We start from the raw sequence: 18,777 nt of genomic DNA, 5'->3' as shown, positions 1-18,777 counted from the left end.
TATTAGCAGAATTATTAATAATAATCTCTGCTTTAATTTTTTTTTTTTTTTACGTGCTTTATTATTGTTTTAATGTTTAATAATGACTAAGATATTACTTATAGTAATATATTATTATTATTAGTAGAAGTATTAATAATAATCTCTGCTTTTATTTTTTCCCAGGTCTATTATTGTTTTAATGTTTAATAATTACTAAGATATTACTTAGAGTCATATAAGGATTAATAATAATTTCTGCTTTTATTTGTTTTCAAGCTGTATTGTTTTTAATGTTAAATAATTACTAAATATTTTTTAATATTATATTGCAACAATTATTATTATTAATCTCTGCTTCCATTTATTTTCCAGCTGTATTTATGGTTCTGATGTTTAATAATTACTAAGGTATTTTTAATTAAATAGTAACAAACACATTATTATTATTATTTATCAGTGTCTGCTTTAATTTGTTTTCCAGCTTTATTCATGACAAATAATTACACAGACATTATTTTTAGTTATAAAGTAACGAATATATTGTTGTTGTTAATTACTACTGAGCATTCTTGGACGTCCGCTTACTAAATACAAAATTAAGATGATCTTGTGCGCCCTCGTGCGGTTCCTAACAGTAACACATGCCGGTTGATGGTTTCCGGTAGTATGGCGACTGCATCCCTAAATGCTCCCAGTGCCTATCCTTAGTTTCTCCAAGGAGGTAAGCATATAATTATTATTTTTTGTTAGCACTGTGACTATTCATTTTAACTTTCTCAGAACTACTAGAAGTCGGAACAAAGTTAATTTCCTCTTGTGGGTATATGTGTTTAAGCGCTGGTAAAGGCAGCTGATATAACTGATGGTGGGACAGCTGTAAGAGCCTCTGAACCTGGCAACGTGTCAAGTCTTTTCGGTTGTTGCGGTCCCCACCTCAGCTTGTACTATTATTATTTTTGTTATATGTCATTTGGGCATCGTGGTGTGTATCTGGGAATCGCAGCTCTGTAGTTTGACTGCTACCTTTAAAAAATAATAAAAAACTTGTGCAGACTTGTGTAGATTTCACTAACTTTTCCCATGTATGGACAGGAATACAGAGTTTGGACAAGAATCCAGTATGGCACATTTACTCTTCTGTAGGGCATTTAATTGAGCTGCTCCATGAAGCGTATGGGATTGGAATACAGTGCGTCTTTGTTAATCTATTTGATCTGTCCTGTCTAGACAAATCGCATTAGACACTGAATTTAGAAGTGACGAACCTAATAGTTCAACATCGCGTGGTAATCATAAAGTTAGCCTACTCACGCAATTTTTACTACTGTAAATCATAAGTAATTAAAAATGCTTTCAATTGATACCAGAAGTTTGTCTGTCATTGTGTTAAACATCTTTTTACTACACAGCTCTTGTAATTCCACGAGTTTTATTGTAGTATTTTGACGTTAACTATAACTGTCGTGGTGATTTGTGCAAAGATTGCTCAATTAATAGGTTAATTTGGAGTTCTCCAGTCACATTTGCACACTGTGGGCGTGTTTTTTCCCACGGTTTTTAATTATGTAATAATCTGTAATTACATTGTCATAATTACAAGGCAACGCAGGAAAGCAGTTAGTCTTTTCCCCTAGCAAAAAAGCACCACAGCTTCTACCTAAATATTATAATTAAAGATAAAATATTCGTTTTTATTAGATGTTAATTTATTAACGTCGACAGATCACTTTAGCTAATGGCACATTCCATTTTAGTGTCCCATTACTTATTTTTAAAGTCACAAATCGTATGTTTATGTTGTGATTGTGATTATTTGCTGAACTATTATCTAATATAAAATTATCTACCATGAAAAAAAAGTAGTTTAAAACATCAAATGTTTGGCCTGTCCCACATCAGAGGTCTTCGACTGTATCCAACAGTTAAAATAATAGAACAATGTAATTTTGACATAATGTATTGAATTAATATTTGATTAATTTTAATAAATACTTAAGAAGTAGTAACATCATATGAACCCTTTCTACAGCGTGGTAGAAAAGTGATTACATTTTAGTAAATTTTACAGATATTGTTGCTGTTGACTGGCTCAAATATTCAAAATTGTTGCTCAAAGTTATTGTACAAAAAAATTGTTTTATGTCTAAAAAAAATTGAAAAATCACTAACTACAAAGCAACACAGTAACAGTTTAATTTATAGGTTTATTTTATTTTTATTTACTTAAATATAAATTTAAATGTATTTTGGCTGATTCCATTCAGGTACATTGCAGAAATGCCATGAAAAATAATAACAAACCGAGGCAGGCATTATGATTGAGTAGAAATAGTTCATGAACTTTTATATATCTTATCAGAAAATAGAATTTCAGAATGATTTTATATAGAAATCCCCACAGTTATGGTTCAAAATTAGTTATCAACCCCTATCAGAGAACATACATGGCCATCATTTCTGTAGAATGTTCACTTGTTTTTCTATTAATTTCCCTCAATCCTGGCCTTATTGCTTAAACAATTGAAGGAAAAAGGTCACTAATATTTCCTGTGGTAGGAGTTTCACATGGAGTAAGATCCGTTCATTTGCAGGTTCCCACACTGTTGTTACTTCCAGAGCTTTGGTGTTTGTCCTCCCCTGTAAACCATTAGTTTTCTTTCTCTAAACACTCTTGTGCTCTCTCTCTCTCTCTCTCTCTCTCTCTGTCTTTCTCATAAATGATTGTTGGTGGTGAGAGCCAGTGTGGTTCCTTGTATGTGGCTTGAGGGACTATGCTGCTGCTGGTAGCTCTGTGTCTGGTCTGCACTTATAAAACCATCTCCGCCACAGACAGCGTCCAGAACAGCAGCCGCACGCCACAGCTGGACTACAGCAGCCTGGCGCTGCCTCAGCAGCATATTCCATTCTTTCTGCACAACAACATACCACTGGCCAAACTCTGCAAGGAAGACCCGCTTTGCCCTTTTAAAGTAAGCTATTTCCTCTTGTTTCTTATGTAATGTCTGCTAAATTTGGGTTAGAAGTAAGTGGGATATTGTCATGCAATTTTTTGGTATAGCTTTATCACTAATTTCCAGTGTTGTGTATATGCTTTACTATTATTAGATGATTATAAACGAGATGTTCTCTTAGCTCTGTGTCTCTGTTGGCTGTGACAGGATGCTCTGTTGCTCAAGAAGGCCTGCTGGGGATATGAAAAGAGCTGCTCCGCTGAGCACAGATTCAGCTATCCTGTGTGCACCAGTCTTGACTCAGGATGGTACGCTTCTTTCTTCACTGACCTACATATTTCTTTAACACTTTTATGTTTTCCCACTATTCATAACCATCTAATTCCCCAAGACAGTTCATTGAAAACTCATCATTTACTCATCCTCAAAGCTACTGAAAGATCAGAATTTGTGTGGGACACTTTTATAAGACTTTTTGGTGAAGGTAGTCTATTTTTATTGTATGGAAAAGAGCAGCATGAACTATTTTCAAAATATCTTCTTTTGTGGATGACAAACATTTGGAATGACATCGACGTGAGGCTAGTAAGTGTTGGCACATATTATATTTTTGGTTGAATATCAAGCAGTATTAGCAGATATTTGCTACTGTTCAAAATCTTAGGGTCGGTAAGATTGTTTAAGGTTTTTAAAAGAATCCTCTTTGCGCACCAAGGCATTTATTTGATAAAAAATACAGTAAAAACAGTAATTATTTAATTATTTTTGTTTTTATTTTTTAATTTAGTAATTAAAAAAAACTTTTATATTTTAATATTTTAAAATGTAATTTATTCCTGTGATGGCAAAGCTGAATTTTATCATTACTCCAGTCTTCAGTGTCACATAATCCTTCAGAAATCATTCTAAAATGCTGATTTGGGGCTCAAGAAACAATTCTTATTATTTCCAATGTTGAAAACACTTTCACTTCTGAATATATTTTTTCAGGATTCATTGATCAATATAAAGTTCAAAAGAACAGCATTGATCTGAAATAGAAATCTTTTGTAACATTGTAAATGTCTATACTCTCACTTTTGATCAATTTATAGTGTATTTGCTGAATAAAACTATTAATTTCTTGACGCTGTTTTTCACATTTTTTCATTAAAATTTAATTAATTGACCCCAATATGTGTGATAATTACACATTAGGGGTGGGACGGTTCAGATTTCTCACGGTTCGGTTTGTATCACGGTTTTAGGGTCACGGTTTCGGTACAGTTCGGTATGTGCTATGTTCAGTAAAAAATAGGACAATTGTCAAATAAAGATAAAGAAAATAAAAACAAATAATCTAAATACAAGAAACAGGACAAATAAATACATGAGAGCTAAGATACAAATAAAATAAAGGTTTTTCAGGTATCTAGCAGCTTTCAGGTACAGAAATTGAATAAAGTAATCAAATATAAAATAACACTGCATATAATCTTATTTGAATAGTTAAATAAAGATGAAACATTATTGAAGTTACAAAAGCTATTCAGTCAAGAGTGATTTCTTCGTGCTTTGTCGTTCGATTAACATTAAAACTCATAGAGCAGGAATATTAGACTGCTGTCCCTTTAAGACATAATTCAAAGATCCAGTACACTGATACACATGCGTTGTCTGTCTCGTTTTTCTCTTAAGACATAACCTACTATGTTTGTTAGGATACTCGCTAAGATGGGCGTGTTGGCATAATTTTTGTGTGAATTTGTCCGTTTAGGTGCAAGTCTTGAAAGAGAATTTACGCGAGAGCCTTTGACGCGGCTCTCCGTGTACGCGCTTCGGATGAGTAGCCTACACACAAATCTCCTCACAGCGCGTGCGAGTTCTCTTTCGCTAATAATTACTACATGAAATACGCCTATCATTAACAAACAATTAAACATTTTTTTACAGTATATATGAATCTAGGTTAATGTTAATTTATAAATATACAGCTGGTTATTCATTGTCAATTCATCTTGATACATAATGCATTAATTAACATTAATAAATACAACCTGACATTTTAAAAATGCATTAACTAATGTACTGTATTGTGACAGAAGAACATGTTAAATATTTTCAGATGAAGTACAGTATGTCACTGCTGTCACTCGTTGAAGATTCATGTGAACTGTTTTTTTGCACCTGTGTCTTACACATATTTTCCCAATTTGCACTGCAATCCCTATTTAACGTGGAGAGCAAATTGTGTTCTTTTAATCTAGTGCTATTATAAGCTAACACAAGTTACTAATATTTGAACACAGCCTGTTTCCCCTTGTGTCACTCAAGCATTTCAAGGAGCACTTCTTATGACTTCATATTCAATACAAAGACTACTTTTTGCTACTCTAAACAGTGCTACTGTGTGTCTTCTTTCTTTAGGGCGAGCTCTATTCAGGCTGCCCAGGAGCTGTTCTGGAAACAGGCAGATTTTGGCTATGTGAGGGAGCGTCTCAGTGAGATGAAGACATTGTGCAAGCCGTCAAGTCCTGTGAGTTTCCCTCTTCTACCTCACCTTCCTCTGTGCTTTTTGTTCACCAAGTCAACTCATTTGCTCCGTCTTTACCGTGGTAAAGTTCTTGGCTCACCTCCAGAGCTTTGAGCATGAACACTGAGCTTAAGACATAAGGGAAGTTTTAAATGTTACTGCTTCAACATGTCCAAACAATAGTGGGAACAAACTTGCAAATACAAGTTTGAAACTTTTTTTAAAGGGCGATTCCTCTCTGAAGTGCTCCAGTCATATGCGGTTCTGCATGGCCACAAATCTGTACCTGGACCTGAGGAGTCCCCGCAGGGGTCACGAGAGGTCAGTGACCCCCTCTAGGGTTGTTGGAGAATGAAAAACTCTGTAAAAATTGTTTTCTTCCTGGAAGAACTGCGAGAGCTTCCTGTCTAAATGTGCTCTCTTTCTTTCTCTCTCTCTATCTCTTTTCCTCTATGTCACTGCAGGTATAAAGAGGATTTCCTGGAAAAGGGTGAGATCGGTGGTCACTGCAGCCTTAATAGTAAAGCACTAGATGCAGAAGGGACACACAAGAGTCCTCTTCAGTCTTGGTAAATAACTCATTTTCAAAATAAAAAACTTTATGGATATTTATTGCATTAATATACTGTATTTCTTTACCTGTGTTGCAAATCATTTGCTACTGTGTTGCAAATAGCAACTTAGATTGATAAACTAAAGTTCAAAAGTTTGGGGTCAGTAAGATTTTCTCTTTTTTTTGTTTTGAAAAAAATATACTTTTATTATTTTGTTTTACTTTTATAGATGTATTAAATTGCACAAAAGTGACAATAAAATATTATAATTTTACAAAATATTTTTATTTAAATAAATTTATTTAATTGTTGAGAAATGCAACTGTTTTCAACATTAATAATAATAATAATGATAAATGTTTCTTGAGCAGCAAATCAGCATATTATTATGATTTCTGAAGGATCATGTGACATTCAAGACTAAAGTAATGATGCTGAAAATTCAGCTTTGCATCACAGGAATAAATTACATTTTTAAAATAGAAAGCACTTATTTTAAATAAGTTTATTTCACAGTTTATTGTGTTTTTTTTTTAATCAAATAAATTCAGTCTTGGTCAGCATAAAAGGCTTCTTTCAAAAATCTTGCTGATTCCAAACATTTGAACAGTGAAATATATCTGCTAATGTCTCTTGACATTCACCCAAAATATAATTTCTGTCATCATTTATTCACCTTATGCCATTTAAAACTGTTTGTCGTTTACCAAAGGAGATATTTTTAAAAAAATGTTCATGCTGCTCTTTACCTTAAAACAGACCGTGATCAATGGCTGCCTCCTCGAAAAAGTGGCATAAAATTGCCCCATATGACTTGTGAGCTATATTCCTATTTTTTAAATCCATTCAATAGTTTTGAGGGTGAGTAAATGATGACAAAGTTGTCATTTTTAGATGAACTATTCTGCTTATTTGCAGGAAAATTGACCCTTTTCACAGAATGTGATAGCATATCGGACATCTTTCTCTCTTCTGACCAACATAATCAGTGTGAAAAGGGTCCGTATAAAAACAGATTTTTATGTTCATGTCAAGACAACTTCTCATTTTTCCCTCTCTCAGGTTTGCTGAATTGCAGACATACTCAGAGCTTGACTTCCACCCCCTGGACGATGGCCATTGTGATGTTATAATTGATAGACCAACCGTCTTCATGAAGCTTGATGCAGGTAATCTTTTTGTGTGAGCAAAGGAGCTTTTTGTTTAGTCTCCACAAAGGCTAAGGTTTTTTAGAAAACGTGCATGCTTCGCTTGTCTTTTGCAGGAGTGAACATGTACCATCATTTCTGTGACTTTGTTAACCTCTACATCTCGCAACACCTCAACAATTCCTTCAGTCGTGACATAAACATCGTCATGTGGGACACAGTAAGTGTTCATCTCTCTCAAACACACAAACATTGTTTGCTTCTAATATGTCATCCAGAAAATCATCAACCATGAGGGTTTAGAGAGAATTTCTCACAAACACCCACATAAGGTTTGTTGTTTAAACCATCTGCCAGTTTGAGGAGGTGTGCGGTTCCTAAAAGAGAGATAAAAAAAGAAACAGTGGGCTGAAAATAAAGTGACTTACGAGAAAACGTTATCCTGCCTATTGTTCAGATGCTGGTATTTCAAGGGTGAGGAAGAGGGAAAATGAAGGGGTGTGGAGAAAGAGGTATGAAACAATGTGAATGAATGACAATGCAAAATAAAATCCACCTTGTAATATTATTATATATGTGTGTACTTCAGAATTAAGTTTGTAACTGTCTAAATCTACGTTCACACGGTCAGTTTTTGGGACTGACAACTGCATTTACATAAAGGTGTGAGTCTCGATTCACACAGCAACTTACAATAGCGTTTCAGATACTGTCTGTATGAACCGGCAACAGGAGTCAAGCCCGTATTCTCAACAATAGCGACAGTGACCAACGTAATATTAAAGATGGGCGACGTCCATTAAACTGAAAAGTCTTATCACTTTTGACATGACAAGAGTCCAATTGAGTCACGAGTTCATCCATCAGATCTTTACAGCAGTGTTTATTTTTGTGTGGAGAGTGAAGCATTTGAGTCGCGTATAGAACAAAACTGACGTAAACAGCTTCTGCATCTAAAACCTTCAGATGACACGAAACATCTCCGTCGCTGTAAGTTACCGATACCACACATGAAAACCCACAACACATGGCAGGCACGTGTTTGTGCAGCTCTCTCGCACTGTATGACGCCACAGGCAACTAATAGTTTGCTTCCATTTATTTTTTATATACATTTTATTTTCCTGTTATCACTGTAAAGCTGCTTTGACACAATCTGCATTGTAAAAAGCACTATATAAATAAAAGTGACTTGACTTGACTTAAAGGTGACGTGTGAGTTCTAGCCAATTGCGTTCATGCAACACTGGAAAGTAATGTGATTGGTTGTTGTCACTATGACGGCGTGTCATCCTGTAAATAACTGATCTGTGTGTGAACCGTATTAAGGACTCAAATACAGGAGTGACAACTGTATTCTGTTGCTGTGTGAACGTGTGTCGACTTTGCATGGTCCTTTTGGGTTTCAGATTCAATAGTAGATTAAGAGAGATTAAGAAAATTAAGGATTAGAATCTGTAATCCAATCCAGTTAAGAAGATAAGTTTAGGTAAGGTAATGACTTTTAATTCCTGTTTGAATGAATTAATTGGATATTACATGTCTTTTGACAAATCATGATGGCTATTTTGAATATGCAGAAGGGTGAATGATATTTGGTTTCACAAAGCTATCATACAGTACTGGTTAAAAGTTTAGGGTCAATAATATTTTTAAAAAAGAAATTAATGATTTATTTAGCAAGGACACATTAAATTGATTAAAAGTGAAAGTAAAGACATTTATAATTTTACAAAAGATTTTTCATATAAATTAAGTTTCTTCAGTAGCAAATCAGCATATCAGAATGATTTCTGAAGAATCATGTGACACAGAAGACTGGAGTAATGACTGATGAAAATTCAGCTTTGCCATCACAGGAATATATTACATTTTAAAATATATTAAAATAGAAAATAGAAGGCATTTTGCAATTTCACTGTATTTTTGACATTTTGCAATTTCACTGTATTTTCACAGTACTTTTGATAGTGTATGTCTTAAGATTTGGTGCACAAGTCACATGGATTACTTTCATGATACTTAATTGGTATTTTTTATCAGTTTTGGAGCTTGACAATGTCAATTTTGTGTTCACCTGGAAATCTTTTTTATTTAACTTTTTAATATGGAAGTACCTTCAATAAACAGACTATATACAGTTACAATTACTACTACATTTTAAAGACCCCTGTGGTGTTTATATATCTAGGTGGTGTACAGCTATATACAGTATGTATACATATACTTTAAGACAAACCATGTGGAAATTCATCAGTCAATACCAAAGGTCCAAAGGTTCAAAGTAACATATGGCTAAATGAAACCAATATTTCCACTTGCCATCATGTAGCGTTTGATAGAGTTGACTGAGTGGATCAGGTATTCTGAGCTGGTGTGATTGAGTGGAGGCGGGGACTAATATGAATATTCATGAAATCGCGTATACTAAACGAAGCAAGGGTGTAGACGTTACATTCAAGCTATTTTAAGGCATGAAGAAATTATTTTCAGAGGAAAAAACTTGTCACAAAAAGAGATAAGTTTTAAAGGGTTCACCCAAAAATGAAAATTCTGTGATTAATTACTCACCCTCATGCCGTTCCACACCCGTAAGACCTTCGTTCATCTTTGGAACATAAATTAAGATAAAATCTGATGGCTCAGTGAGGCCTCCATTGACAGCAAGATAATTAACACTTTTAGATGCCCAGAAATCTACTAAAGGGCATGTATCAAACTGCCAAAGTCACGTGATTTCAGTAAACGAGGCTTCGTTATGTCATAAGTGTTTCGAAATGTTTCAAAATTTCAATGGTTCATGTGACTTTGGCAATTTGATACACGCTCTGAACCACTGATTCGAAACAAAAGATTCATAAAGCTTTGAAGCTTCATGAAGCGGTGTTTTGTAATCGTCCATCACTAGATATTGTTAAATAAAGTCATTATTTAGTTTTTTTGGCACACAAAAAGGATTCTTGTCACTTCATAACATTAAGGTTGAACCACTGTAGTCACATGAACTGTTTTAAATATGTCTTTAGTAGCTTTCTGGGCATTTGGGCAAGTGTTAATTATCTTGCTGGCAATGGAGGCCTTACTGCGCCATCAGATTTTATCAAAAATGTCTTAATTTGTGTTCTGAAGATAAACGAAGGTCTTACGGGTGTGGAACGACATGAGGGTGAGTAATTAATGACAGAATTTTCATTTTTGGGTGAACTAACCCTTTAAGGGACAAAATTATTGAATGCAAGGGGACTTAAAAAAAACTTTAATCTATTAATCGAGTTGTTTTGTCTGTCAGAGTGTGTATGGATATGGAGACCTGTTCAGTGAAACGTGGAAGGCTTTCACACATTATGACATCATTCACCTCAAAAACTTTGACTCCAAAAGGGTAAAATACTTTTGCTCCACATCACTAGTTCACACTTTTATCAGCATCTGAGTGTTTTGGTGCTATTTAAAAGTTTGTGTTTTTCACAGGTGTGTTTTAGAGACGCATTTTTCTCTCTCCTTCCAAGAATGCGATATGGCCTTTTCTACAACACCCCTCTTGTATGTATCCTCTGTTTCTTTTTTTCCCCATTTAGCATTTGTTCATCTCATCATGTTCATCTGCTGTCTTCTTGTCTATGTTAATGCATCTCTGTGTGACATCTGTGGATGCTGTGCATGTGATATAGAATATTTGCCTTGTGTGAGACTGAACTCATCTGGTGCTGTCGCTCAAATCATCCTCATATTAATGATTGTGTGCCTCTGCCCTCTGTGTGCAAATGACATGTAGAGACGATTTAACTGACAGATGTTTGTAATTTGAAGATCTCTGACTGCCACAGCGAGGGGCTGTTCAAGGCATTTTCCCAGCATGTCCTTTATCGACTCAAAATCCCACAAGATGGACCGAAGGTAAACATGCTTGAACTCACACACACACACGTACAAATACTGGTTATGATTTGATTCCTTTATTCTAATAATGGAGAGACAGTCATACTCTCTGAATGAGCTATTATTATATATATAAATTTATATATATGTGATGTTATGAGCATAACAATTTCAAAATATGCACAGGAAACAGTTTTTATAGTGCATAAATTGTTTATATATATTGTTTATATAATTTATGCACTATCTAAACTGTTTCCTGCGCTAATTTTGAAATTGTTATACTCATAAAATCACATAACCTCCTTGTGAAATTCCTCTTTCAAATATTTTTTTTGTCTTCCTGACATTATTAAACACATATAGATATAAAAAAATTTTTTTTTTTAATTTTTTTTAAGTCTTATAAGTTTGAATAAATAATTATTAAATTGAATGTATTATTAATTTTATTATTTATAAATTAAACTTAAATATTATTTTATTTCTTATTAATTTAAGTAAATAATTAGTTAAATTTAATTTCATATTTTTTATTTTATTTTAAATATAAAATTTATTTTAATTCTCAGACTTCTAAATAAATAATTAAATTAAAAATGTTAAATTATAATTTAATTTTATATTATATTATTTATTATTGTATTTTAAATATTAGATTATTTTATTTCTTATCAATTTAAATAAATAATTATTAAATTATAATTTTATATAATAATAATTTTGTTTTATTTTAAATATTAGATTAATTTTATCTATTATTCATTTAAGTAAATCATTATTTTATAATTTGTATTATCATTTATTGTTTTATTATAAATAATATAAAATCATATATTAAAATAAATATTTAAAATAATAAATTAATTTGAATCCTTATACATTTAATAAATAAATTATAATATTATAGCTATAGTTTCAATAATTTTTGCCGCAGGCTTTTGTGTAGGAAGATTAGCAATAATGTTTAGATTAAATTTACACTTATAATAGTTTATTCATTGTCATGATTATACCATCTACCACTAGATGGCACTGTTGTACAATTTATTCCTTCACATGGTCTCTGTCAATGAGGGAGCCCACTTCTTTCTTATCACACATATTATGTACATTACATTACATTAAATTAATTTTCATTCTCATGTCTGAATGTATTTTTAAAATGAATTATATGTGTTACAAAATATTTAGCTTATGATATAAATGTGTGTTGAAATATGTATGAAATCTGTGATGTCCTTCTGCCCTGTCAGGAGCGCCAAGTCCGTGTCACTCTGTTGGCAAGAAGCACTGAGTACCGTAGGATAATAAACCAGCAGGAGGTGAATGCTCTCTCTCTCTCTCTTTGCTCATCATTGATTTATCACTCTGCTTCCTTAACTGCCCATTTAAACTCTTATTTGCTGGAGACCCCTGCTTGGTAAAAAGCCTCGATTTACTTGGCCTCTGTCCACATGAGTGTGAGGTCTCGTTAATCACCCTCTGAATCCCTGCTGTGTGTGTGTGTGCAGCTTATCAATGCCCTGAAGACTGTGCCTTTATTCGAGGTCAAGCTGGTGGATTACAAATTCAAGTGAGTTATTCAGTCTTTGTTGTTTTTAAATGTAGTGATTTCTTTGGTGTTTGCATGATTGGAAGCTGGTGTGTATTCTTAGAGAGATGCCGTTTCTGGAGCAGATCCACGTCACACACAACTCTGATATCTTCATTGGGATGCATGGAGCCGGACTGACCCACCTCCTCTTTCTTCCCGACTGGGCCGTCATATTTGAATTGTATGTAACTCTCTGCTTTCTAAGTGATCTGTGTGGCCAGCTATGCTGTACTGTAGAGCTGTCAGTCTGAGGAATGTGAATACTTTACTCCACTTTACTTTTAAGATTTAGAGGCACTTTAAAACCCTCAGAGTTTATTTAAACAGTTATTTTGGTGACAGTCTGCAGTTTAGTACCATGTTTAATCTATGTTTATACCATTTGCAGAATTTTTGAACATGATTGTATTAACACAACCAAAAAGGTTAAAAGTTAGAAACAAAACCTAAAACTGAAACATATATTTTGAGTTATAAATGACAAATGTGAGAAGCATTAGCATAGATATTAGCATGGCTGACGGAAATCCTAAGTACGGTGTACATATTAGGACATCGTCACACCTCAGTCATACAACAAAAAATCGTCATGCCTCAGACTTAAAAGCTTCAGTCATTGGACAAAACGGCATCGCGCCTCAAACTGAAAGGCTTTAGGTCTCAGGAAAAACGACGTCAGGTGTCAGGTCTCGTACAAGTAGGCATCAGACAAAACAGGCTCAGATAAAAAGGCATCAGACGAAACGGACTCGGACAAAACGGCATCAGACATAAAGGCATCAGATGAAACTGACTTCAATGTTGTGACGTCACATGCTCGCAGTTTTATTAAACTGTTTTTATTAACTGTTAAATGCTACACTAAGTTGTATAAAACATATCGAATTGTTTTGTAAATTTGTATTATTCGCTAGTTTTATTTGCATGTATAAAAAGTTAGCTAAATAACACATTGCAAACTATTGTGGACACTTATGAAAATTAACCATGGTTTTAATATAGTAAAAGTGTGGTAACTATGATTTGTTTTATAACAATATTTTTACTACAAATACCATGAACTATAGTGTAGCAAAACCATGGTTAATTTGTGGTTATCATGGTTAACTACAATAACCATGTTTTTTGTTTTAATTGTAGTAAAACCATGGTTAATTTTCATAAGGGAAGTAAAAAATCTTTCGAGCTATTAGACTGCATTGTTATAAGCACGGCTGCTTTGTGTACAGAGGTTACCAAGGAAATGGCTTTATTTCTGAAAAAAGATTGGGATGGGATTAATAAAAAATCATAGCCAAAAAAAAAAAAAAACTGATGACTTTTAGTCTGTTGCCTTTTTGTCTGAGTCCATTTCATCCGATGCCTTTTATTCTGAGGTTGTTTTGTCCGATGCCTAATTGTACGAGACCTGACACCAAAACTGCCGTTTTGTCCAATGACTGAAGCCTTTTAGTCTGAGGTGTGACGGCGTCCTAATATGTACACCGTACCTAAGAAGATATGCATTAGTTGTTCTGATGTGTTTTCTTGTTAGCTTGACTTCATTTTGACACAGCAAAATGGTCAATCATTATAGGTTTTCCAATTACTTAAAATTGTTAAAATGTTATCTCTAGACTTTATCTTTTTTATCTTTATCTTAGCCCCTGATAACCATCAATCTTGGACATTTCTTGCTTTAAAAAAGTTTCCTTCCTCTTCACTACTGATAAATGAATACATCACAGCTCACTTCAGAGCGCTGATTTTCCGCAACACCTATCTGGATGTGTTAAGACATATTCCCCAGTGTGCATCTGACACCCATGTCATGTTATACATCTACCCAACACTCATGTGGATGCAGTCAAGCTTCTGTGCTGTACAATGTACTTTTTAATGTGTGTTACGGAGGAGGGAAGCATCTGACTGTGTCTGTGTGTGTGACAGTGAAATACAGCCTAATTAAACAGTTATCCATCAAACAGAGTCTGCGGAGGCTTTGTGGGCCACTGCCTGCTAAGTTTGGGACATAAAACATCCCTCTTTCTGTATTCCACAGGTACAACTGTCAAGATGAGAGCTGCTACCGTGATCTGGCCCGACTGAGGGGAGTCCATTACATGACTTGGCAGAAAAGGGACAAAGTGTTCCCCCAGGATAAGGTGAAGAGAGCACACACACACACACACACACACACACACACACAAACCTGTACACCGCTGCCTGGATTCATTCCAGTTTATATCATTTCATTCCAGAATTCCTATACAGTACCAAAATCACATTCGGTGTGAGTGATGTTAGTACCTCCTAATAGAGAATTTTAATATATTTAATTTTAATTCTCTAATAGGAATATATATATATACACACACATTTTATTAGGCACACCTTTCTAGTACCGGGTTGGACCCTCTTTTGCCTTCAGAACTGCCTCAATTCTTTGTGGCATTGATTCAACAAGGTGCTGGAAACAGTGATCTGAGATCACGCAGTTGCTGCAGATTTATCAGCTGCACATATCCATGTTACGAATCTCCCGTTCCACCACATCCCAAAGATGCTCTAGTGGATTGAGATCTGGTGACTGTGGAGGCCATTTGAGCATAGTGAACTCATTGTTATGTTCAGGACACCAGTTTAAGATGATTTGAGCTTTGTGACATGGTGTGTTATCCTGCTGGAAGTAGCCATCAGAAGATACACTGTGGTCATAAAGGGATGGACATGGTCAGCAACTATACTCAGGTAGACTGTGACATTTAAATGATGCTAATTTGGTACTAAGGGGCCCAAAGTGTGCCAAGAAAATATCCCCCACACCATTACGCCACCACCACTATGAACCGTTGATATGAGACAGGATGGATCCATGCTACTATGTTTTTTACGCCAAATTCTGACCTTACCATCTGAATGTCGCGGCAGAAATCGAGACTCATCAGACCAGGCAATGTTTTTCTGATCTTCTATTGTCCAGTTTTGGTGAGTTTTGCGAATTGTGGCCTCAGTTTCCTGTTCTCAGCTGACAGGAGTGGCACCCGGTGTGATCTTCTGCTCCTGTAGCCCATCTGCTTCAAAGTTTGACGTGTTGTGCATTCAGAGATGCTCTTCTGCAGAACTCAGTTGTAACAAGTGGTTATTTGAGTTACTATCAGCTCGAACCGGTCTAGCCATTCTCCTCTGACCTCTGCCATCAACAAGGCATTTTCAGCCACAGAACTGCCACTCATTGGATAATTTCTCTTTTTCAGACCATTCTCTGTAAACCCTAGAGATGGTTGTGCATGAAAATCCCAGTAGATCAGCAGTTTCTGAAATACTCAGACCAGCCCGTCTAGCATCAACAACGATGCCACGTTCAAAGTCACTTAAATTACCTTTCTTCCACATTCTTATGCTCAATTTGAAATTCAGCAGTTGCTGTCATGTGATTGGCTGATTAGATATCTGCATTATTGAGCAGTCTAACAGGTGTACCTAATAAAGTGGCCGGTGAAAGTGTATATATTTCAATCATGACAACTCTCTGAAGATTTTTAGCATGGTAATGGATATGACAATGTTAATGTATTTGGTCTTGGTGGACTAGATCTGCTACACTGCTGCTGAATTGCTTCTGCTGTAGATTATTGTTGTAGAGCAAGTACAGGAAGTTGCTACTGCCAATACATACGCCGACACACTGCTGCGAGTAAGACATAGTGCTGCTGCACAAATAGCATATATCAGTAACCCATAGCAGATCTATACAGGTGGAGATGGGGAAGGTGGAGGGTTTAAGAGGAACTCTGAAGTGCGCTGCAAACTGCTATAGGGAATATAACCAACCATTTAAATGTGTGAGCAACAAACTCGTTGGCTGCAGAAGTGACATGGACCAATCAGCTTGTGCCAAGTAGTTAATGCTGTAATTATCATCAGCTTGCGTTAAGACAAAGCCTGTGCCATCTAGAGTTTCATGACTGAACTATGTATGTATATATATATATATATATATGTATGTATGTATGTATAAATTGAAATCTATTATAATTTACTAGTGTGTGTGTGTGTGTGTGTGTATATATATATATATATATATATATATATATATATATATATATATATATATATATATATATTACATTATTAAAAATCAAAAGTTGTATTTGTCCTGTTAGTATTATTTCATGGATCTGATCAAATATGAACTAACAATGAACATTTGTAACATTACAAAGACTGTAACAAATGTAGTTATCATTGTTTGTAAATATTAGTTGATATAGTATGTGTGTGTTTATTATATTATATTATTTACTAATATTCTGTTCTGTCTCAGGGTCATCACCCTACTCTTGGGGAACATCCTAAGTTTACCAACTACACTTTTGACGTAGAGGAGTTCATGCGGTTAGTCCTTCTAGCGGCCGAACATGTGACCCGGCACCCGGAGTGGCACGCAAAACAAGCCCGAGATGAACTGTAGCCTGTAAAACATGGAACATCTTCTGCAAGGATGAACAATGAACACACTCCTACGAACTCTCTGCACTCTTATACTCCTATAGCTATGCTAACGAAAAGCAAATGGCTAATATGTGAAAGCACATTTTACTTTCAGAAAAAAGCATCTGCTCTGATCCTGTTACATTCTGAAGCTGTTACATTCTGCACATGGAGGTGATGGGTATGTTGTTAAAAGACTCACACTTCAGTAGAAGATGTATTGTTTTGATGTATTTTGTGTGGTTTGTACCTACCCTCAGGTATATGTGGGCTTTTTATAGAGACTACACTTTTACACCTGATTTAAGTGCAGCTTTGTGATTTATTTCAAAATTGCTATGGGTTGAATTTCAATACAGTTTATAAGACACCTTTAGACAGCACTCCACCCCCCCCTTTGGGTACTGAACTAATGTTGAGTCCACCCACATAGATTGGTAGCATTTTTTATGACAGTCAAACCACATTTAAAGCATTTTTATTTTGCTTTTAAATGCATTAAGGCAAGGGAGATGACTTCATATTTATTACAGTGTCAGTTACTTTTTAATTTGTAGTCATTATGTAAATGCAAAACACTCCAGTCCTGTTGCACTCACTAGAGTGTTCGGTATTGCTTCACTTTATAAAGTATTTCTTTCAGTATTAAAATGTGTCTGAACATTTCAAAAGTTGCTGGAAAGGATCTGAATGTTAAGTTCTGGTTTGAGTCAAAGTATTTAATGAAATCCTATCATGATATTTTATTTTTTTTTATTATTAGGACTCAGTGTTTTTGAAAACATCTGTTTTGTATTTGTATGCATTTGGAAACTGAAATGAAGCTATTTAAAACATTTTTTGTCTGTGATATTTCTTCATTCTCACATTGAGATATAATGACATACATGAAACGTTATTTATGGATATCACTATATTTAACATTTATATATTTAACAATTATATTTAATTTATCAGTCATTACAAGAATGGTATTCAGTGGTTTTGCACTTGGCATTTCTGCTGTTCTCTCTGTGTTTCATAATGTAAGACTCTATCTGACAGCAAAAGTGCACTGGTTTAAGATGTGCTGTCACTGCCATTAATCTCTGTGACCTCAAAGCTCAAATAGGGGACGCAAGGACACAGGAAAAACCTATAAAATTATTACCAGTTAAAACAATTTTTCATTTGAAACATTTTAATTAGGAGAAAATTAAGAAACAGCTGGAAAATTTCTTAATAAATTGCCAACTCTTCATGTTATATATAGCACCCAGAGACATAAAATACATTTATTTACAAAACACCCTCATTTTTATTTAAATGTGATAAAATAAAATAATTTCCATCTTTAGAAAATGTGAGTGTAATATTTTATCCATTATGTTAAAATTAATATTATATGATGGCGATGGAGACGTGAAAAAAATGTAACGAATAACAGAATAATCACATTGACACGCTCTTGCACTTGTATATTATGGCCGCTAGATGGCGGTATAACACCATTAATGATTCTGCATCATCTGATTCAAGCGTCCACCAGACGCTGATGTCCCTTCTCATTCCCACACGCTGCATTCATCCTAACTGTAAGATGATTAACTCTGTAAAGTTTGTAAAATCCATCCATGGCGTTATATATAATTTTAGGACAATAATTTCGATAGTTTTAACACTTTAGATATGCTCTTCTTTC

The 18,777-nt window shown here is 34.5% G+C and overlaps 1 protein-coding gene across 3 annotated transcripts; it reads left to right on the top strand.

Moving 5' to 3' along the window:
* Window positions 1-616: 616 nt before the first annotated feature.
* eogt (EGF domain-specific O-linked N-acetylglucosamine (GlcNAc) transferase) lies at window positions 617-17,932 on the top strand. 3 transcript variants are annotated; one of them, XM_051913104.1, is made up of 16 exons: window positions 617-703; window positions 2,720-2,951; window positions 3,141-3,241; window positions 5,340-5,448; window positions 5,672-5,766; window positions 5,910-6,014; window positions 7,062-7,168; window positions 7,264-7,367; window positions 10,437-10,529; window positions 10,619-10,690; window positions 10,958-11,044; window positions 12,283-12,351; window positions 12,541-12,602; window positions 12,685-12,804; window positions 14,665-14,767; window positions 16,930-17,932. In XM_051913104.1, the coding sequence occupies exons 2-16, from the start codon at window positions 2,754-2,756 to the stop codon at window positions 17,074-17,076; spliced, it is 1,572 nt and encodes a 523-aa protein (XP_051769064.1). In that variant the 5' UTR covers window positions 617-703; window positions 2,720-2,753; the 3' UTR covers window positions 17,077-17,932. The 3 variants fall into 3 exon arrangements, with proteins under 3 accessions (XP_051769064.1, XP_051769065.1, XP_051769062.1); XM_051913105.1 differs by having other exon boundaries at window positions 629-703; window positions 2,724-2,951; XM_051913102.1 differs by lacking the exon at window positions 617-703 and having other exon boundaries at window positions 2,115-2,951.
* The last annotated feature ends 845 nt before the right edge of the window (window positions 17,933-18,777 follow it).

Source organism: Ctenopharyngodon idella, chromosome 11, assembly GCF_019924925.1.
Source record: "Ctenopharyngodon idella isolate HZGC_01 chromosome 11, HZGC01, whole genome shotgun sequence".
In the NCBI taxonomy this organism is placed as follows: Eukaryota; Metazoa; Chordata; class Actinopteri; order Cypriniformes; family Xenocyprididae; genus Ctenopharyngodon; species Ctenopharyngodon idella.
The sequence above is the reverse complement of the archived record's forward strand: the minus strand, read 5'-3'. Positions and strand labels throughout refer to the sequence as shown.